We start from the raw sequence: 21882 nt of genomic DNA, 5'->3' as shown, positions 1-21882 counted from the left end.
CAACCAAGACCTGAAGCAGTTAAAAAAAAACAGAAAAGAAAGAAATTGCATTTTATTTCAACAAAGTTGAGTTCAGTTTATGCCAGGCTCTCTTCCCTGTTTCGATAGCTAATGCTTAATAAAATCCATCCTTACCTCTTTAACTAGCATTTGACTTTGTTTATCTTTGACACTACCCAGCTAGACACGGTTGATACAGGAAGTATCCACCCTTGCAGAAAGTTCTACTGAGTGGTGACGTACATCATGGGGTGTACAAGGTGGCCTTCTGAGGAGAGGACCACCAGAGAGAAACTGACCCTTCATCTCCTCCAGAAAGCCCCACCAATGAGGCAGGGTAGAGGGAAATCGGACCACTGATTAATAAAAGTAGGAAAGCATAGAAAGATATTTGAGAAGAAGGAAGGGGGCATTCTAAGTTGTAAACAAACAAACCATGCATAAAAAGTGTGAATTTTCAAAGTCTGATCAAGGTAACAAGTGAAGTTGAACTATTAATAGTAAATTCAGCCTGATAACCATCAGTTCAGGCTTTAATCACCTTGCGAGAAACCCCCAGATATAGGCCACCCAATCCCAATAATTGGCCAATAACTCAAAGCTCTGATACCAAGAAATATCTAAAACTTTTTCATTTGGATCTATGGAAATTTAAAGTTCCAACAAAACAGTGAAAAACGAATATTGAAATTTAAAGATGTCAAAGAATACAGTTGTAATCCAAGGACTACACCAAAGAAAGGTACAGAAACAAATAGATGGTTGTTGTTTAGCCACTAAGTCGTGTCCAGGCCTTTTGCAACCGCATGAGCTGTAGCCCATCGGGCTCCTCTGTCCATGGGATTTTCCAGGCATGAATACTGGAGTGGATTGCCATTTCCTTTTCCAGGGGCTTGTCCCGACTCAGGGCCTGAACCTGCATCTACTATACTGGCAGGTCCAATACCTGCCAAAGGTATTCTCTGAGACACCAGAGAAGCCCAGGAAACAAGGATAAGAAAGAATCAATAAAGTAATTTCACATGGGATGTCTCTGGAACAAGCTTAGATAAAACTGTAGTAATGATTTTTGGATTCCCTGGGTTTCTGTATTTGCTATTCAGGTATTTGAGGTGCTCAAAACCATCAGCTGTAATGAATTTGTAGTTCACAGGTAAGGTATAATTCCCACGGATCAGACACCAAGTAGCTGTTTGATAATTCCCCAGGCGAGGTTGTGACAGAGCTCTGGTTTTGTACGGAGTCAAGGCTCCGACCTGCCCTGCTCACTGTTTTCTCCCCCACGCTCCCTGCCCACCTCCACCGCAGACTTGTGCAATAGCGTCCTGGCCAGTATTGCTTCTCTGAACATCTGCCTTTGCCCTTACCCTTCACACCAGGCCCAGGGTTATCGTTCTGCCACAGGAGGAATCACATCTGTGTCTTCTTCGAAAAGCTTCAAAGGCCGCCGCCCACTCTGATAGCTGATAGGCATAGTTCCAGCGTGGCCTGAGCTCAGTCTTTTGAGCCCCCTGCCCTTGGAGTATCCCTCTTCCCTTTTGCCTCTGGAGGCTTCTTTATGCAAACCCATCCATCTAGAACATCTTCCTCCTACTCAAATAGCCCCAACTCAAATACCACTTCCTCTGGGGAACATTCCAAGACCTCCAGAGCAGTGGTCTTGCTCAGACTTCTATTAGAACCCTCTATCTTCAGGCAGCCAGGACAGATATTGGTTAAGGATACAGGACTTGGGTGCAAATAAGGGTTCAAACCCTGGTTCAGGCTCTTACCAGCCTGTGAGACTCAGTCTGGCACATGTGAAATGGGCACGTGGGTCCAAAGATGAGCAGGAAACATGACCCATGCCTTCACTGGGCTGACAGTTAAGGGGGTGAGTCAGATACCAAACCAAGCCATGTCTAATGAGAGCAAGTCTCTGCAAAAGAGAAGCAGGGGTCTGCCTGAGCATTGAGGAGATGGGAAGAAGGCGGGAAGGCACGAATAGGCAGTATGCGAGGAGGAGGGAAGGGAACGAGCTCAGGTCAGAAGGAATGGCATGTGCAAAGGCCCTGTAGCAGGAAGTAGCAGCGAGGGGAGACAGATAGCTCCATACACACCCTATTTGGTCATTTGCGGTTTGGAAAGGCAAGGTCTCTCTTGTCTTTTGTAGAAGAAAGACAGGCATCCAATCATGGCCCCTAATCCGCCTCTTTCCCTGGTTCCAGGTCTTTGGGGGCAGTTGGTCAGAATCCCCTTGGCCACCTGTCTCTCTCCCAGGCCCTTGTGCCATCTCCGTTTCTAGGGTACAGATGATGGTGGGGGTATGGTCATGTAAGGTCCTGCCTTCCCTGGGGTCACCCTGAGTTGGTTGGGGGAGATTGGAGACACTCCCCCAGCTGCCCTAGAGCCTAATTCCCATTCCTCAGGCAGGCCCAGGTGTGAGGCCGCCCTGCCCTGGCCATCTGAGTCAGGTGGACCTTCTCTCTCCACCCTTCCACCCAGGGTGACCCACGCCAAGCCCTACACTCTCGGAGGAACATCCAGCGGCATTTGCCCCGCCTAGACATCCAAAGAATGGGATCAGTTTAGCCGTGATGGGAGAAGAGTGGGCAGGAGCTCCTGGCAGAGCGGATCTCATGCCAACAATGGAGATGCCCTTCACCGCACCGGCTTCCCTTCAGTTAGCAGGTTACAGGTGTGAATGAGGACTGCGAGCAGGGCCACTGAGAGATGCCAGGAATTTTCGGAACAGCTGGGAGGTGGGAGGGAGAGATTCCGCCCTGAGTGGGTAGGAAGGTGAGGGATCGGGGTCGCATACCGTGACAGTGGCGTCATCACAGCCCGGCTTCTCGGCCCGTGGGTCAGGAGCACCAAGGAAATGAGCCACGTTTCAGAAAGTGGGAGGAGACGGCACATTACATAAGGGGGACCCGGCTGCCTGGTGCCCAGATGTGTAGAATGGAAGCCCTCCATGCCCAGCGGTGGCTCAGGCTCGGGGCAGGACAGCTGTCCTGCGTGGGAAAAACAGGGACTTAACGTGTGACCTGGAACCATCCTCGGCAGACAGAGGCTTAGCACCTGGCCCTGCACGAACTGTCTAGATTCCAATCCTGGCTTTGCTGCCTGCCGAGTGTGAGACCTAGCGGGGCGGGGTTTGGTTTCAGTTTCCTCACCCATAAATGGGAATAATCGTAGTACCAACCTTAGAATGTGTCTGGAGAATTAGATGAGACAATGCTGGACTGTCCCATACGGCAACCACTGTCCGCCTGTATTAATTTACTTGACTACCTCAACAGAGCACCCACACCGAGTGGCTCCAGCAGTGAGATTTATTGCCTCATAGATCTGGAGGCTAGAAGGCCGGGATCAAGGGGCCAGCAGGCTTGGTTTCCTTTGAGGACGGGGAAGAAGAATCTCTTCTCTGCTTCTCCCCTAGCTTCTGGTGGTTTGCTGGCTATCTTTGGTGTTCTACGGCTCATATATAGAAGCATTGCCCTGATCCCCGCCTTCATCTTCACGTGGCCTCCTCCCTGTCAGCACGTGTGTACCCAAATGCCCCCTTTTCATAAGGACATTAGTCATATTGGATTAGGGGCCCACCCTACTCCACTCTGACCTCATTTTAACTGATGACATCTGTAAGGACCCTGTTTCCAAATAGACCACGTTCTTAGATACTGGGAATGTATGAACTGGGGGGCGGACACGATGCAGTCCATAACGCCACGAGTGGGGAGTTCCCTGGCAGCCCAGTGGTTAGGACTTCTTGCTTTCACTGCCACGGGCCTGGGTTCAATCTCTGACTAGGGGACTAACACCCTGCCAGCCGTGAGACGTGACCAATAAAACCAAACCAAAATAGACGGGGAATTCCTGGGTAGCTCAGTGGTAAGGAATCTGCCTGACGATGCAGGAGACACGGGTTTGATCCCCCATCCGGGAAGATCCCTTATGCCTCGGAGCAGCCGGGCCTATGTCCTAGAGCCTGGGAAGAGCAATGACTGAGCCCCCACGCCACTGCTTTGAAGCCTGCGCCCTGGAGTCCGAGCTCAGCACCAAGAGAGGCCACCGCACACTGCAGTGAAGAGCAGCCCCACCCGCCGCAACCAGAGGAAAGCCCCCTCGGCAAGGAGGGCCCAGCACAGCCCAAAGTAAGCAGATGAGCAAACAGCGATGCAAAGACACGCAAACAGAAGAGCATCGTGTGTGGCTGGTCCAGCGCTAGAAATGAGGCTGGTTGGGGTTGAAACGTGCTCCCCAAAATGAATGCTGGACTTCAATGACTTAATACAAAAAAAAAAAGAATGCACAATCAGTTCAGTTCAGTCACTCAGTCGTGTCTGTCTTTTTGTGACCTCATGGACTGCAGCACACCAGGCTTCCCTGTCCATCACCAACGCCCAGAGCTTACTCAAACTCATGTCCATCGTGCCGGTGATGCCATCCAACCATCTCATCCTCTGTCATCCCCTTCTCCTCCTGCCTTCAATCTTTCCCAGCATCAGGGTCTTTTCCAACAAGTCAGTTCTGCACGTCAGGTGGCCAAAGTATTGGAGCTTCAGCATCAGTCCTTCCAATGAATATTCAGTACTGATTTCCTTTAGGATGGACTGGCTGGATCTCCTTGCAGTCCAAGGGATTCTCAAGAGTCTTCTCCAACACCTCAGTTCAAAACATCAATTCTTCAGCGCTCAGCTTTCTTTATAGTCCAACTCTCACATCCATACATGACTACTGGAAAAACCGTAACTTTGACTAGATGGACCTTTGTTGGTAGAGTAGTGTCTCTGTCTTTTAATATGCTGTCTAGGTTGGTCATAGTTTTTCTTCCAAGGAGCAAGCGTCTTTTAATTTCATGGCTGCAGTCACTATCTGCAGTGATTTTGGAGCCCCCCAAAATAAAGTCTGTCACTGTTTCCATGGTTTCCCAATCTATTTGCCATGAAGTAAAGTGATGGGACTCAATGCCATGATCTTAGTTTTCTGAATGTTGAGCATTAAGCCAACTTTTTCACTCTCATCTTTCACTTTCATCAAGAAGCTCTTTAGTTCTTCGATTTCTCTCATTATTAACTTATTGATTAAATAATGATTTCATTTATGAATCATATTGATTATACACCAAAATGATAATACTTCAGAGGCATTATGTTAAACTATATTATTACAATTAAAATTTTCATGTGTCCAAATTTTAATTTAATGAGTTTTAAATTTAAGTCTTTAAATTTTAAAGAATTTAAAATTACCAATGTGGCTCTCATTACCCATTAAACAGCCTGAACTAATATTTACAAAGCCCTTAGAACAGGGCTTGGCCCACAGAAAACACTGGGAAAGTGTTAGTTAAATAAAGACTTCTCTTTAGAGGTGACTTGTTACCTGTGGTATTTAAAAAATACGACTTCCCAAGGAGTGAGAGAAGTTGGGGACAAGTCTCTTCTCTTCTCTGCCTTTTCTTCTATTTAGTGGATTTTGTTTTACATTCTGGAAACATAGGGCTTCCCAAGTGGTGCAGTGGTACAGAATCCGCTGCAATGGAGGAGACGTGGGGAAGATCCCCTGTAGGAGGAGATGCCAACCCACTCCAGTATTCTTGCCTGGAGAATCCCCTGCACAGGGGAGTCTTGTGGGCTACAGTCCATGGGGTCGCAGAGTGTTGATCACGACTCTGCGGTGAGCGCACACGCCGCGCGGCACACGGCACATGGCCCTACCTCCTCCGACTTGTTTCACGGTATTTTTTCCATGTTGTTATAAAGTCTTCATCATCATATTAAGCACAGTGCTTTTCCGGAAAATTGTTTCCAGTATTCCTATTAGCCACAAACAACTTTAGGCTGGAAACATTTTGTTGGTTAGGAATATTATTGGGTAACGTGGTAAACGATTGACGGATTCTAACAATAGGTATTGTCTGTAGTTTCTAGAAAAGCTGAAATGGAGTTGCAGTCCTGCCAGCAACATATGAATGTCTCCATTTCGCCAACTTATAACGAAATTTATTATCGTTTTTAAAGAGATTTTGTGCCTGTGTATTTCTGTGTTTGTTTTGTTTTGTTGCTGATTTGTTGGAGGAAAAAGCGCATCATTGCTTGTATACATATTCCTTTGGTGACCTGGAGGTTAAGCACTAACCACTTGATTATTGCCTCTGTACATTCTGTCTTCTGATAACTGACACCTTGTGTCCTTTGGCCATTCTTATCAATTTGTGTGCCTTCTTTATAATGGCGTTTCCCAACCTCTTTTGGAACCAGGGACCAGTTTTGTGGAAGACAATTTTTCCATAGACCCCAAGGGGGTGAGGGGTGGTTTCAGGATGATTCAAGCACAGTACATTTATTGCGCCCTTGATTTCTACTATTATTACATCAGCTCCACCTCAGATCATCAGGCATTAGATCTCAGAGGCTGGGGACCCCTGCTTTATAAGGATATCAATTTCTGTCTCATTTTATTTTTTCCCAAATTCACATTAGCCAATATTGACTTAATGCCTTAATTCCATTGCTTGTTTCACAGATTTTTGTATGTTTATATAGGCAAACCAATTGATTGCCCTTTGCGGCTTCTGTCATTGTTTTTAAGTGCAGACCATCCCCTTCTAGAAACATGGTAAGCGGCGCTTTCACTTTCTTTTAGCCTTTGGTAATTTCTTTTTCTTTTTTCCCCTTAAGATTTAAAATCCCTCCAGGACAGTACTGCCCAAATGAAATATAATGCAAGCCACAAATGTTGAGCCACACGTGTAATTTTAAATTTTCGGGTCATCACATTCTTGAAAAAGTGAAAACAGAGAAGGCAGAGGGCACAGAGGATTTTTAGGGTAGTGAGCTTGTGAATTTACTCTCTATGATACCACGATGGTGAATATGTCATTAGACATTGACCAATCCATAGCATGTACAACACCAAGTCATTGATTGTAATAAATGTCCCTTCTGGTGGGGGATGTCCACAGTGGGGGAGGCTGTGGGGTGAGGGGACGGGGTGGGGGCGGTATATGAGAGCTCTCTATACTACTTGCTGCTCAATTTTGCTGTGAATCCAAAACTGCCCTTAAAAATAAGTTTATTAATTAAAAAAATTATAGATTATTAAAAAGTGAAAAAAATAGTGTAATTAATGTTAACAATATATTAACCCAATATATCAAAAAAATTACTTCAACATGTAATCTGTATAACAATTAATCAATGAACTCTTTCATTTTGGGGAGTGCTGTCTTCAAAATCTGGTGTGCATTTCATAGTTACAGCTCATCTCCATTTGTACTAGTGACAAGCCACGTTCCCAGTGCCTGGCCACACGTGGCTGGAGGCCACCAGCTTGGCCAGCAAAGTGCAGAACGTGGTTTAACCAAAAGTGAGGACAGAGGGTAAAGGTTCCAGTGACCAGATTAACCACCCTCTTCACCTTCACCTCCCACCTGCTCCTCTCCCTCGAAAATTCCTGCCCAGGCAACCTGCGTTTTCTCACCATCCCTGGTGACCTCTGCCTGGCTCTCGGATGCCGCCCTGGACACCTGTGTCAGCTGCCCAGCACCTTGGACTTCCCAACCCTCCACCACCCGCCCGGGGCTGCCATCTGCCCACTGTCACCTCCCAGTCCCAGGCTTTGGGCTGAGGAGCTCACCCTGGGGAGGGAGCTCCCCACACTGCCCAAGGCTGATGACCACTTCCTGCCCCGCTGGCTCCAAGGTGAGGCCAGCTGGGATCGTTGGAGGCTGACAGGGTGGCAGGGAATGGAGGGTGCTTCAGGAAGGGAGGGAGAGGATGCATTTTTAGCTCTCTACCCCGGTAGGTCATTGCTCTGGTGAGTCTTGACAGTAATAACTATGATTAGGAGCCCATCCCAGGTTGCCTTATGCAATCCTCCGGACCATCTTTTTTTTTTTTTTTTTTTTTTGCCAAACCTCAGGGCACGTGGGATCCTAGTTCCCCAACCAGGGATGAAACCAGCACCCCCTGCATCGGCAGAGCGGAGTCTTAACCACTGGAGCACCGGGGAAGTCCCTCCTCCAGGCTGTCTTGAAGGCTGAAACCATTCTGCATTTCCCGGAGCTCCTACGGGCTAGGGAGCACTGACAAGCCCCCAGCCTGTGGTCAAGACCAGGGGCAGGCTGGCAGAAAGGCACGCGACCACCAGGGGGGTGAACCAAATTTATTAAGTTTGTTGGGAAGGAGATCTGGTATGATCCCTGAAAGTTGCCCACGTGTCTCTGATGCCCCCCTGTCTTGCCTGTCCCTGTGGGACCCTGTTGGAGCCCCTGGGACGAGGTCGCCGGGAGGTGGGAGGAGCCTGGTGGCCCTCCCCGCCCCCCAAGCCCCGCCCGGAGTCTGTGCTCCGGGATCCCTCTGGGGCGGGTCACCTCCCTGCCGCGGGTAGGGTGTGCCTCCGCGACTGTGGGAAAAGGCCCTGAGCGGAGGCGCAAAGCTGGAAGGAGGGGTGCTCTTTGGCGCGTGGGGGCGGGATCAACATCCGACCCGCCCGTCAAAAACAGGCCGGGCGGCGGGGCGGGCAGACCTGTCCTGGACACCGGCGCTCAGGGCATAATGAGCGGCCGAGTTGGGGACCTGAGCCCCCAGCAGCAGGAGGCGCTGACCCGGGTGAGGAGCTTGGGAGGGGGGAGGCTGGGGCAGGGGCAGAGCAGCCCCCGGGGCACAGCCGCAAAAGGGGACCCGTCGGCTCCAGCGCACAGGTTGTCCAGGGAGCTGGGCACCCACCTGGGCCAGGAGCCCCCCTCTCTGGGCCTTTCTGCGACTCAGTCCCGCTGTCCACCTCTGCCGGCGCCTGGCCACCGAGCCCTGTCCCTTGAGGGAGGTGGAGGAGGGTGGCCCTGCCTTTTGCACTGAGGCAGCCTTGGGCAGACAGCCACCCAGGTCTCCTGCCCAGATTGCAACCTTTGTTTTCTTGGTTTCCCTCCGCGGCTTTCTGAATCCCCAGGCGGCAGGCCTTCTCCCTATTGTTAATGTTTTCATTAAAGGGAAATGGGGATGGGGGGATTGGTGCTATCAAGACAGTCCTATGGGACTCCTCTGAAAGTGAAAGTGAAGTCGCTCAGTCGTGTCCGACTCTTTGGGACCCCATGGACTGTAGTCTTCCAGGCTCCTCCGTCCATGGATTTTCCAGGCAAGAATACTGGAGTGGGTTGCCATTTCCTTCTCCAAGAAATCTTCCCAACCCAGGGATTGAACCCCGGTCTCCCGCATTGTAGGCAGACGCTTTACCGTCTGAGCCACCAGGGAAGTCTGGGCCTCACCTGGTAGTGTCTTAACCATGAGGAGGTCTTAGGTGCTACAGCATTAATTCTGTTTGCCAGGAATTCCTTGGCAATCCAGTGGTTAGGACTCACTGCTGTGGCCTGGGTTCAATCCCTAGTCAGGGAACTAAGATCCCACAACCCTGTGGCATGGCCAAAAAAAAAAATCAGTTTGCAGATGGCCAGAGGCTGGAAGCTGTGAATTCAGGGTGGCAACGGCGGGGGACAGGGGGGCATCGCAACTGTTGCTGTTCTGTCCATCAGTCATGCCTGACTCTTTGCGACCCTATGGACTGTAACCCACCAGGCTTCTCTGTCCATGGGATTCTCCAGGCAAGAATACTGGAGTGGGTTGCCATTTCCTTCTCCAATCACAGCCGTGGCTCACACCTTAAGCCTGTGAAAGGGCAGTTTCAGACGCTGGAGAAGGGTTTCTTTTGAGGCTCCTGGTTTGTGAGCCCCACATGTACCTGGCACCTGCTGCAAGCCAGGCCTGAATCTAAAGCCTTTACCTTTACAAAATCCTTTGACTGGCACAAATGTATCATTATCCCCACTTCATAGACAAGGAAGCTGAGTATCAGAAAGGTTAAGCTACTTGCTTCCAAGTCCTGACCCTCATGATGCAATATACAGGCAACGTCTCCAGAATGTTCTGGTGGGCCTGCATCAGATTCACCAGGGATGTTTATAAAAACAGAGATGGCACAACCCTCCCTCAAACCTACAGAACAAGGGTCTTGTGGGACAAAGAACCCCTCAGGTTTGAGAAGAATCCTACTCTTCCTGCCATGGTGGGCTGAGGGCTGGCCCATTCCCAGGTCGCAACCTGGTCCGGGCACGTGCTGCTAACTCTGCAGGGTCCCTGGGCAGGACTGACCGGCAGACTGAGGCTGGGAAGGTCTGGGACAGGGTTGGAATTGTGGGAGCCCCTCTGACCATTTCATCCCCTCCTTCAGTTCCGGGACAACCTTCAGGACCTGCTCCCCACACTGCCCAAGGCTGATGACTACTTCCTCCTGCGCTGGCTCCGAGGTGAGGCCAGCTGGGGTCATTGGAGGCTGACAGGGTGGCAGGGAATGGAGGGTGCTTCAGGAAAGCGGGTGGGAGACTTTGGGGGACAGCCCTCAAGAGTGGGCTGGAATCTCAGTTCCCGTCCAAATCAGCACAGCACAAAAATCCTACGGCGCCTCAGTTTCTTCATCCATAAAGTGAGCATAAGGCCACCTCCCCAAGGGTGTTATGAATTAAATGAGAGGGTGTAGTGCCTGGCATGGGTGGGCAACAGGGTGAGGTGGGGTTAGGGGAGACACCTGGGACATTCTCAGGATGACAGGCCTGGCCAGGTCTTGAGTAAATACCACTGAACTGTCTTCAGGACTTGCCTTGGGTCTGTCTCCAGTTTCTTGAAGACAGGGCTTCAGGTGTCGTTCTCTCAGGGACCTGACACCAAGTGCCGAGTGAACATTCAGAGAATGGGTGTAATTAAAGGCAGAGGAGGAATTTCCTCTAGGAATTGCCACAGTAGTGCAGATTAGTTAGAATGACAGAAACCACCCTAGAACTTAGGGGATCAAGTTCATGTCATCTCAGCATATCCCATGGGATGGCTTTTGAGCTTGAGCCAGGAGAGAAGTCAGAAGCCAGGCTGGAATCAGACAGAACAGTGATTGCTAGCCGGGTGCCCATACAAGCTGCCTCGGTTTCCTGGCCTGTGTAATGCTGGTCTCTACCTTCAAGATGCTGTGAGTCACACCTGAGGTCATGGGCGCACACAGAGCCTGCACAGAGGAAGGCCTCCCTTCTGTTCTGTTTCATTTGATCATTGGTTGTTTTTTTTTTTTTTGAACAAACTTTATTTTTTAGAACCATTCTAGAAAGATTTACAGAAGAGTTGTGAAGATAGTACAGAAAGTTCCCATAGATGCTGCGCGTTAACACTTTGCTTTCATACGTATGTTTGTGACCTTTAATGAACCATTATTGCTGTGTGATTAGTAATTAAGATCTGTGTTTTATTTAGACTTGCTTAGTGTTTTTCCATTCCGGGATCCTATCCAGGACACCACATTCCATTTTCTTGTCCTGTCTTTTTAGGCCCTCTTGGCTGAGGCAGTTTCTATTTCATTTTTCATGTCATTTTAATGTCTTTTTCCCCACCCAAGCTAAAAAAGGAGTTGGAACAGTAGATTTCTTTTCTTTTTTTTTAATGTGGAGTATAATTGCTTTACAGTGCTGTTAGTTTCTGCTGTACAACAAAGTGAATCGGTTCTGTGTACACATACATGCCCTTCCCCTTGCACTTCCCTCTCGCCCCTCTGGGCGATCACAGGGCCCCGAGCACCCACCCCCCATCCCGCCCCTCTAGGCGATCACAGGGCCCCGAGCACCCACTCCCCATCCCGCCCCTCTAGGTCATCAGGCCCCGAGCACCCACCCCCATCCCGCCCCTCTGGGCGATCACAGGGCCCCGAGCACCCACCCCCCATCCCGCCCCTCTGGGTCATCACGGGCCCCAAGCACCCACCCCATCCTGCATCCTGTCTGCCCCTCTAGGTCATCAGGCCCCGAGCACCCACCCCCCATCCCGCCCCTCTGGGTCATCAGGCCCCGAGCACCCACCCCCATCCTGCATCCTGTCTGCTTTACGCAGCGAGCCTGTGTGTCAGGGCTGCTCCCTCAGTTTGCCCCAGCCTCCCCTTCCTCCCTGAGTCCACACATCCATTCTTTACATCTGCACCTTTATTCCTGCTCCGCCAGTAGGTTCATCTGGACCATTTTGGGGACGGTAGATTTCTTAAAGCCACTTGATACAGCCTCAGACCTCGCTCCTCCTCCTTTGAATCTTTTTGGGTTTAAAAATCAGCTTTTCAGGTACCTCGTGGGTCTTAGATAAAAGAGTGAAACCGTATGCGCTGCAGGCGGCTGGGTCAGGGGAAGGAAAAGGACCTGAGATGGGAAGAGGGTGCAGGCGTCCGACGCCTCCCCTTCACAGTGCCGCAGATCTGCTGATGCGGCCCCGCCCCCTTCAGCTCAGGTCTCCTCCCAGCCTCACAGGCTCCAGACAGGGTCAAAGGCCAGGGCTGAGCTCAGCCGGAGGCAGAGGAGCCTTCCTGACCCTCTGAGGCTGATTCCTTTGTTTTCCTTTGTCCCCATCCCTCGTCTGGGTCCATCTCTCCCTCTTGGATGCCACCTCCACGAGGGCAGGGACTGTGCCTGCCCAGTACTCCACGTCTGACACATAGTAAAAAAGTTTTGAGGACCCAGTAGCAGTGTCCAAACCACTGTCTATAGGACCAGAAACCACTCTCTGGTTCTCAACAGAAAAATCTCCTAGAGACATCTCACAGATTTTTTTAAAGTCAATAAAAGAATATCAGGTATGATTTATGCACTAACAAATTTGAAAATTTAAATGAAATGGATACATTCCTGGAAGAAGACAAGGAAAGCCCTCAACAGATCAGTAAATATGAAAGACATTTAAATGGTAATAAAAACGCCCCCTCCCCTCCAAACTCAGACCACAAATGGTTTTGCAGGTGAATTCCTCCAGTTTTAATATCAGCTAATTTCTAGGTATACAAATTGTTTGAGTTGTTTTCAAATATATGAAAGAGTGAGATTTATTTTATGAGGCTTGGGCACGTTTGATTCCCAAGCTAGCTAAGGACAATAAAAGGAAATGCTAGGCTCATTTCACTTACTAATGTAAAGATGTCTAAATAAAATATTGCATAACAGAATCCAAGAAGGTATTAAAATTATGCAGTAGTATCAAGGAGAGTTTATCTTGGGTATGCAAGAAGTGTTCAACATCAGAAAACCTAGGGAATTCCTTGGTGGTCCAGTGGTTAGACTTAGAGCTTCCACTTCAGGGGGCACTGGTTCGCTCCCTCATCAGGACAATCCCACAAGTCATGCAGCCAAAAACAAAAGACAAGCAAGGAGAACCTATCAGTGTCATCGAACACATTAATGGAGTTAAAGATAAGAAATTGTATGGCTATCTCGATGCAGAAAAGGGCTTCAGAAAAGGTTCAAATGTTATTTATAAGACGAAAGTCCTTCATGACATCCTTTGAATAACTCTTAAAATGATAGTCCCAGATAAACTAAGGCTCAGAGAATGTAAGTGACTTACTCATGGTTGCACAGCAAATAAGAGGACAAAACTAGAGTTTAAGCTCAAATCTGACTCCAAAGCCCATGCTCTTACCCCTCCTAACACCAGGGGCATCTCTGCTTCCTGGGGGATGTTAAAGGTTGCAGGCTAGATCAGCTCTAGAGTGAACAAGTTTAAAAGGCCTGGAGGAATTTCTCTGGTGGTCCAGTGGCTAAGTCTCTGAGCTCTTTCTTAATGCAGGGGGCCCTGGTTTGATCCCTGGTCAGGGAACTAGATGCTACATGCCGTCACAACTAAGTATCCCACGTGCTGCAACAAAGGCTCAAAAGCCTGTGTGCTGCTAAGACCCGGCACAGCCAGATAAATAAATATCTAAAAAAATAAAGGCCTGGATAGCATATGCTGCTGCTGCTGCTAAGTAGCTTCAGTCATGTCTGACTCTGAGGAATATGACTATGCAATGTGATAAATATCGTTGCCTTGGCAATCGTTGCTGCTGCTGCTGCTCCTAAGTCGCTTCAGTCGTGTCTGACTCTGTGTGACCCCAGAGACGGCAGCCCACCAGGCTCCCCCGTCCCTGGGATTCTCCAGGCAAGAACACTGGAGTGGGTTGCCATTTCCTTCTCCAGTGCATGATAGTGAAAAGTGAAAGTGAAGTCACTCAGTCGTGTCCAGCTCTTCGCGACCCCATGGACTGCAGCCCACCAGGCTCCTCCGTCCATGGGATTTTCCAGGCAAGAGTCCTGGAGTGGGGTGCCGTTGCTACTAGATACTATATTCAGTATCCTATAGGAAACCATTATGAAAAAGAACATATATGTATGTATAACTGGATCACTTTGCTGTAGAGCAGAAATTAATATGACATTATAAATCAACTATGCTTCAATAAATCTTTTTTTTTAAGTCCTGGAAAATGAAATCAGGGGCCTTCCACAGTCTTCGAGAGGATAAAAGATCCTTGCTTTAAAAAAAAAAATTCGACTCCCAGTGTATTCCTGGAGCATCAGGACGGTGTACCTTCCTTGCCCCTGGAGCTTATCTCTTTATGAGCTGTCAGAGAATAGCTTAGGCTGCATTCTGCCTCCAGCCTCCTCTTACCACTCCTTCTTGCAGCCCGGAACTTTGACCTGCAGAGATCAGAGGACATGCTCCGTAAGGTGAGACCCCGTGCTCACGAGCATCCTGTCTCCTACACGTTGCACCCCCGGAATTATCCCCAGGGATTATCGACAGAGGCCGGGGACTCTTGCCCAGTCCTTCACCCTCCATCCCTTTCTGCCTCAGACGCGGGTCCCCCGCAGCCCTCGTCCTGGCGTTCCCACCCCCAGTCCTATGTTGGTGGCTCCTGGGGTGGCTCTGGCGGGATCCTGGTGTCCGTGGGCAGAGGGGCATGGCCTGTGACTTCTGGGGCAGGCAGTCTGCAAGTCCAGCCATGCCTCCGCAGCATGTGGAGTTCCGCAAACAACAGGACCTGGACAACATCCTCGAGTGGAAGCCCTCAGAGGTGAGCCCACGTGGGGTCCCCCAGGCTACTGCCGCCCCCTCAACTCACCCACCGCGTCCAGCCGCCCGAGGGAGTGGGGACCTGGCCTGGCGGGCTGCTTCGAGTCGGGACCTCACCCCGTGTCCAGGTGGTCCAGCGGTACGACGCCGGCGGCCTGTGCGGCTACGACTACGAGGGCTGCCCCGTGTGGTTCGACATCATCGGGACCATGGACCCCAAGGGCCTCCTCCTATCAGCCTCCAAGCAGGAGCTGATCCGGAAGCGCATCAGGGTCTGCGAGCTGCTTTTGCACGAGTGTGAGCAGCAGAGTCAGAAGGTATGCGAGCAGGCAGAGGGCACATGGCGGGTCCCGTCTGTCTAAAGGCTGGCACCAGGGCCCGCGAGGGAGGCACCCGCTCCTCCCTGGCCTCCAGCACACTGGGCTCTGCTTCTCCTGCCGTCACACTTGCACGAGCGTCTGACACGAGCACCATTCTCTGCTAGTGCACACCAAGGGTGGCCAAAGCCCTTCCCCTCTGACCTCAGGTGAGACGCTGACCTTGGTGCTACGAATCCTCTAGCTCTGTTCCCCCGGATCCCTGGGAACAATGTGTGGTCAGCTTTGCTTACAGAAAAGATGTCCCTTGATTGTGTAACTGTGAATCCCATTGCTTTGGGCATCCCCAAAAGCTGGTGACCCTTCAATCTAGGCACATCCCTGGTGCCTCTAGGGAGTTACTACCAAAATATGTGGGGCACGGGGCTTCTAAGCCAAGAAGGACCACACCCGCCTTTGCAGGGCTTCTCATGGCCCCTGACTCTGTGCTTCCTGGTCACTAGCCTTCAGAGGGAATCTAATGCCAAGTGTGGCCGGGTTGGTTTTGTGAGTCTAAGTGTCTAAAGCTGTTATGGCATTGTGGGATATTATGGCTAATATATATGTGTCCCCATGGGACTCCACACAAGGACAGGGCCTGCATCCCCAGCATCTGGCACAGAGCAGGGCACAAAACAGATCCTCCACCGAGATTTGTGGCAGGCAGGAGAGAATTACCTAATGCTGTGTGTCGTGCCTGTGTGTTCTCATGTAGATGGCTCACTTATAGGCTCAAAGCAGGGTCTCCCACTTCACAGACGTTTCCACTTGGAGCCAGCAGTTAAGGTGACGGTGGCACTAGTTAGTATCTGTTAAACAGGCACTGGCCAAGCACCGGACCCTGGGTTCGTTGAATCCTCACAGCTGATCTCTCAGGGCCTGGAATTATCCCCATCTTACAGAGGAAAAAAGTAAGGGTCAGAGGGGTTAAAAATCTACCCAAGGCCTGGTGGCTCAGATGGTAAAGAATCTGCCTGAAATGCAGGGAGATCCAGGTTCGATCCCTGGATTGGGAAGATCCCCTGGAGGGGAGAATGGCAACCCACTCCAGTATTCCTGCCTGGAGAAGTCCATGGACAGAGGAGACTGGCGGGCTGCAGTCCCTGGGCTCAAAGTCAGACATGACTGAGCGACTAACACTTTCAAAGCCACACAGCCCCCCAGCAGCAGTTCTGGCTTAGATTCACCTGTGGGGCTGCATCACTGGCTGACAAGGATACTACTGGACGTGAAGATGCCCAGTGAACAAATGATGTCTTTAATTACAGTTAACTCATTCCAGGCTACAGTGTTGAACAGTGTGTGAGGGCCACCACGCTAAGGCTCAGAGGTGGCACCTCCTTAGACCCTGGATGGGCCCTGTCTGTTTGGAAAATGCTGTGGGCAGCTGGGGGAGGGGGCAGGTCAGTGGAGGGAGGGATCCTCGGGGGCACTCTCTGCCCAGGATCTCCTGGCTGGAGCCGTCATCTGACCCAAGTACCTACTCTGCCCTGTGCAGCTGGGCAGGAGGGTCGACACCGCCGTGATGGTCTTTGACATGGAAGGGCTGAGCCTGAGACACCTCTGGAAGCCAGCGGTGGAGGTTTACCAGCAGGTGAGGTTGGCCATTGGCTCCAAGACAACAGGGAGCCACACTGCCCACACCAGCTTCCGGTCCATGGAGGCGGGGTCACTTCCCAGGGGCCCCAGACAGAAGCCAGTGAAGCTGACCTGGGGATCCAGCCTCCAAGGAGAAAGAGTCTGAACAAGAGCTCCGCTGAGGATGACAGCCATGCTCCCTGGGAGGACGGGATGGGCTCCTGGGGTGGGGGAGGGGGCTCTTGGGGGCTCGCGTCTCAGCAGCATCAGGGGCCGCAGAAATCCGGGGGCTGGAGGTGTTGGAAGCTGGCCTCGCTCAGACCCTTCTTGACCCCACAGTTTTTTGCCATTCTGGAAGCAAATTATCCGGAGACGATGAAGAATTTAATTGTTGTTCGAGGTGAGCCCACCATGGGGATGACCTCCTGGGGTGGGAAGGGTGAGGAATGGGGGAGGGGGACAGCGGGGAAGCCACCCCGACCTGGGACTGTCAAACCCTCCTGGGTGGAGAATGGGTCTTTGTTTGTTCAGCGCAGTCCTTCGCTGATTCTTTTGGAATATACAAAATCACGCTCTCGTGTGCTGCAGCAATGTCAAATACGCCATGTCTCTAAATGTTTACTGTAATTTTCTTTACTGACCTGGTTGGGGACTGGCATCAGAGAGTCCATGGACTGAGACTCCATGGAGTGGAAAGAGTCCGTGCCTGCAACGGCTACATGACAAAGGGCTCGCTGCACATGTTCTAGGGCCAGATGATCTGGCTTCCCATCAAGTCTATGGAGCAAATCAATGCCACCTCATTGAGCCTCAGTTTTCCCATTCTGTAAAATGGGGATACAGTGGCACCTTCCCTATACGACAGCTGTGAGGTTACATGAGATAGTCTGTGGGGAAAGTGTAGCACAGAGCCTGGCCCATAGAAAGCACCCAGTAAGCTTGAGTCATCCTGCTGGAACATGAGGTCGAGTGCAGATGCCCCCTACTTGCACCCAAGAGGGTGCCAAGGCAACGTGGGCAAGCTGAGAGTGTGGAAAGGAAGAGGCGCCCCTGGGGAATCAACATTGCTGATGCCCTACCACAGGGGAAGAGGAGGCAACCATTTACTGTTTCTTCTGATCTCCACTTTTCAGTTAGGAGTGCTAAGCCTCAGAGAGGGTGAGTGAGTAGCTGAAGGTCTCACAGCAGGAAATGGCAGCATCTGGGTTTGTCCAACCCATGTCCCACCCATGCCTTTCGCTGTGACCTGTGTATCCAGGTCCTCTCCGGTCCAGCTTCTCAAGGGAGTTTGTGTGTTCCAGCCCCCAAGCTGTTCCCCGTGGCCTTCAACTTGGTCAAGTCGTTCATGGGTGAGGAGACCCGAAGGAAGATGGTGATTATGGGAGGTGAGTGACCCGGCCTCCCAGCTGTGACGCCTCTGCATCTGCCTGGAAGCAGAGGCTGATGCCAGAGGCTCCATTTCTCTGTAGCTCCTCCTCTTTACTCAGGCCCTGACCTTGGCCCGACCCTCAATGAACTTTGCACATTCATTCGAGGCTTCGGGCCCTAGACGATGGCCTGGGTGGCCATGCGGAGCTCCTGGGTGTTCTCAGGAGTTGGTGCCCAGGGGAGCCGTGTAGGATACATCAGGTCTCTCCCTGGGCTTGGCCCCACTGCCCTCTGTTGAGCCCCTGACACCCCCCACAGAGCCCCACTTTTGTCCCCACAGGCAACTGGAAGCAAGAGTTGCCTAAGTTCATCAGCCCTGACCAGCTGCCCGTGGAGTTTGGGGGGACCATGACTGACCCCGACGGCAACCCCAAGTGCCTGACCAAGGTCCGGTGCCCAGAGGACAGGGAGGGAGGGGAGATGGCCGTGGTGCGGTGCCCGCTCACCACCCTCGCCCACAGATCAACTATGGGGGCGACGTGCCCCAGCATTACTACCTGCGCAACCACGTGAGGGTGCAGTACGACCACCAGGCGACCGTGGGCCGAGGCTCCTCCCTGCAGGTGGACAACGAGATCCTGTTCCCGGGCTGCGTGCTCAGGTGGGCACGGTGCCCCCAACACACACACACCTGGGCGTGGTTGGGAGGGGCCCGGAGCCCAGGCAGGTGGCGGTCAGTGGGGCCCTGTCCCCTGCAGGTGGCAGTTTGCGTCAGATGGAGGGGACATCGGCTTTGGGGTTTTCCTGAAGACTAAGATGGGGGAGCGGCAGCGGGCCAGAGAGATGACGGAGGTGCTGGCCAGCCAGCGCTACAATGCCCACATGGTGCCAGAGGACGGGAGCCTCACCTGCACGGAAGCCGGCGTCTGTAAGAGCTACAGGGTTCGCTGGGGTCGCTTTCCTCCTCATGGCGGAGAAATGATCTGACATCTCTTGCCGGTCTGGCCCCTCTGTTTGCTCCTATTTCCAGCTCTCGGGGTGGGTGTGGGGGTCTGTGCAAGCCCCTAGATACCCTGGACGCCGGGGCATCAGCTTCAGGTGTTGGATCTGAGGAGAGGCTCCCAGGTGTGGGTACAAGAGCGGAGAGGTGTGGTGGAGCGCAGGGTTGGCAGCCCCGTGGACTCAGCTCCTGGGAAGACCCTTCACCGCACTCGACAGGCTAAATGAGAGACAGCTGGAAAACAGCCATGGGCTCAGCATCAGGGCTCCCAGGCTGCCCACCTGCGTGGACCACCCGAGGAGATGGCCCTTCCAGGTGTCTGTCCCCCATTCCTAGGCCTCTTGGGCTCGTCGGTTTTGGCAGAAGCGGTGTTGCCCAGGGCTATCGCTGACCTCCCACCTCTGCGGGGAACAGCACAAGGTTGATGGTCCCTGGAGAAGGAGAATGGGCTCAACCAGGGCTTCCCAGGTGGTGCTAGTGGTAAAGAATCCACCTGCCAATGAAGGAGGCGTGGGATGGGTTTGATCCCTGGGTCGGGAGGATCCCTTGGAGGAGGAAATGGCAACCCACTCCAGTATTCTTGCCTGGGAGATCCCATGGACAGAGGAGCCTGGCGGGCTACAGTCCATGGCGTCACAAAGAGTCAGACACAACTGAGTGTATGAGCCAGGCATGCTCAGTTCACTTTTCTGTGCAAAGCAGGGATTAGAAGGGTGCAGACAGAACCCCGGATGACTCATCAGATCCAGACTCATGTTGGACCTTGGCGGTGAACAAAATGCCTCTAAAAGAGACATAAGAGGGACTTCCTGGTGGTCCAGTGGTTAGGACTCTGCACTTCCAATGCAGGGGTCACAGCCCACCACCTGCCTGGGCTCCGGGCCCCTCCCAACGATGGCCAGGTATGAGAGGGCCGCCATGCCTATCTGAGCGCACAGCCAGGAAATAGGATCTTGTTGTCCCCCTGGTTGACAAACTAGGATCCCACATGCTGCACAGCAGCACCCAGAAGTGTGGTTTTTTTTTAAGTAATAGAAATTTTAGGGACCTCCTAGGTGGTCCAGTGGCTGAGACTGCGTTCCCAGTGCAGGAGACCTGGATTCGATCTCTGATCGGTGAACTAGATCCTGCATGCCGCAGAAAAGTCTTCCCATGCCACTGCTAAGACCTGGTGCAGCCAAATAAGTAAAATAAAAATATTTTAAAAAAAAATTTTTTTAAGACACGAGAAAGTGACTGATGGGGAAAGTAGGGATCCCCTCTGGGTTGGAACATCAGGATAAGGGAATCCCAGTCCCTCCCCTCCCTTGCTCTGGAATCATCAGAAGGTCTTATCAACCTCCGTAAGCCCGTTTCCTTATCCGTAACGTGGCTATGATCATACTTCCGTGGGGCCACTTTGAGGATTCAGGGAGCTGTGAGCCCTGACGTGACGCGTGCTGGCGGTTACTGTGACTCCTGCGGTTAGCACAAGCATCAGCCAGGGAGATAGTCGGGAGGCATGGGCTGGGACCCAGGCCGTGGCTGACCCGCCCGCCCCACCCACGGTCCTGGGCGGCCCCTTCCCAAGGGCACCTGGGTGTGCAGCTATGCTGGGCTTGCTTTGCCTGCTTCCTCCTCTGTCTCTGCAGATGTCCTGCGCTTCGACAACACCTACAGCCTGATACACGCCAAGAAGATCAGCTACACCGTAGAGGTGCTGCTGCCCGACAAGGCCTCTGAGGAGAAGATTCAGGGTCTCGAGGACTCAAGACAGTCCCCACTGCAGTGAAGACCCCGCCGCCCCTGTGCCCGAGCTCTCCGACCCCTCAGCACCCTGCCCTGTCCCTGCCCTTCCAGGCAGAGCGGTGCTGGAGGGGACCACAGAGAGCCTCCCACCTCACCTCACCTCGCTGTCTCAGCTCCTTGTGGGCCCGCCTGGCTCGGCGGCCCAGCAGGAAGGGGACCCCCAGTGTGTGGATCACAGGAAGATCCTGGTGGATACCGCATCCCCTGTTCACAGAGAGAACCCTGAGGATGAGTCGGTGTCCAGGAGGGAAGGTTCTGCCTGCAGAAGCTGCCCTTGTGTCCTTCCCGACCAGGTCCCCGCATCCTAGGGCACATCCACGCCTGACCTTGGTTTGGAGGGGTGTGCCTGAGCCCCAGCTGCAGAGAGCACTGCTCAGGCCTGAAGAGCAGGGAAGCCCCATTCTCCACAAGTAGGGGCTCAGCAGGGATGCGCCCCAGGGCCGGCTGGAGGCGGCTGGGGAGAGGGATGGGCAGGGCTGGAGCGGGGCTGGGGCGGGGGGTGGTCTCTGTTCTGACAGAGCGTCAGCTGTCCGGGTTGGCTCTACTGCCTTTGGAGGGAAAATCAGAAATAGAGAGTGAGCCCTGGCAGGGACAGCCATCGGGGGAAGAGCCACACACAGCCTTCCGCAGAGCCGAGTCTCTCGGGAATTCCCCGCGTCCCCCACCCCGCCCCCACCCACTGTGATCCAGCCGACCTTCAGCCTGGTTTCTCTCTGGCTCTGAGTGGGGCCAGGACCCAAGCAGAGCTGAAGGGAGATGCAGTGGGCGTGCTGGGGTGCAGAGTGGAGCTGCCATCCCAGGGCGCCCAGCCTGGACTCGGACTTGCTCCTTAGGAGAACCATCAGGCTTTTCCTCCATCTTTGCGTCTCACCAGGGGGACAGCTGAAGGTCGGCTGCCAGCCCTCCTCCT

At 52.4% G+C, this 21882-nt stretch overlaps 1 protein-coding gene across 1 annotated transcript; it reads left to right on the top strand.

Moving 5' to 3' along the window:
• Positions 1–8518: 8518 nt before the first annotated feature.
• On the top strand, positions 8519–20955 carry LOC138094162 (SEC14-like protein 4). Its single transcript, XM_068990338.1, has 12 exons — positions 8519–8597; positions 10210–10285; positions 14493–14536; positions 14824–14883; positions 15011–15199; positions 16737–16832; positions 17156–17216; positions 18118–18201; positions 18525–18631; positions 18706–18845; positions 18943–19112; positions 20816–20955. The coding sequence occupies exons 1-12, from the start codon at positions 8544–8546 to the stop codon at positions 20953–20955; spliced, it is 1221 nt and encodes a 406-aa protein (XP_068846439.1). The 5' UTR covers positions 8519–8543.
• Positions 20956–21882: the final 927 nt, after the last annotated feature.

This window comes from Capricornis sumatraensis, chromosome 17 (assembly GCF_032405125.1).
Source record: "Capricornis sumatraensis isolate serow.1 chromosome 17, serow.2, whole genome shotgun sequence".
In the NCBI taxonomy this organism is placed as follows: Eukaryota; Metazoa; Chordata; class Mammalia; order Artiodactyla; family Bovidae; genus Capricornis; species Capricornis sumatraensis.
The sequence above is the reverse complement of the archived record's forward strand: the minus strand, read 5'-3'. Positions and strand labels throughout refer to the sequence as shown.

Bases quoted from the DNA above. Each gene is read 5' to 3' on its own strand.
- LOC138094162 (XM_068990338.1), top strand. From the start codon at position 8,544: ATGAGCGGCCGAGTTGGGGACCTGAGCCCCCAGCAGCAGGAGGCGCTG. The intron at 16,833-17,155 runs GTGAGGTTGGCC...TTGACCCCACAG, and splicing joins CGGTGGAGGTTTACCAGCAG to TTTTTTGCCATTCTGGAAGC. The intron at 19,113-20,815 runs GTAAGAGCTACA...CTGTCTCTGCAG, and splicing joins CTGCACGGAAGCCGGCGTCT to ATGTCCTGCGCTTCGACAAC.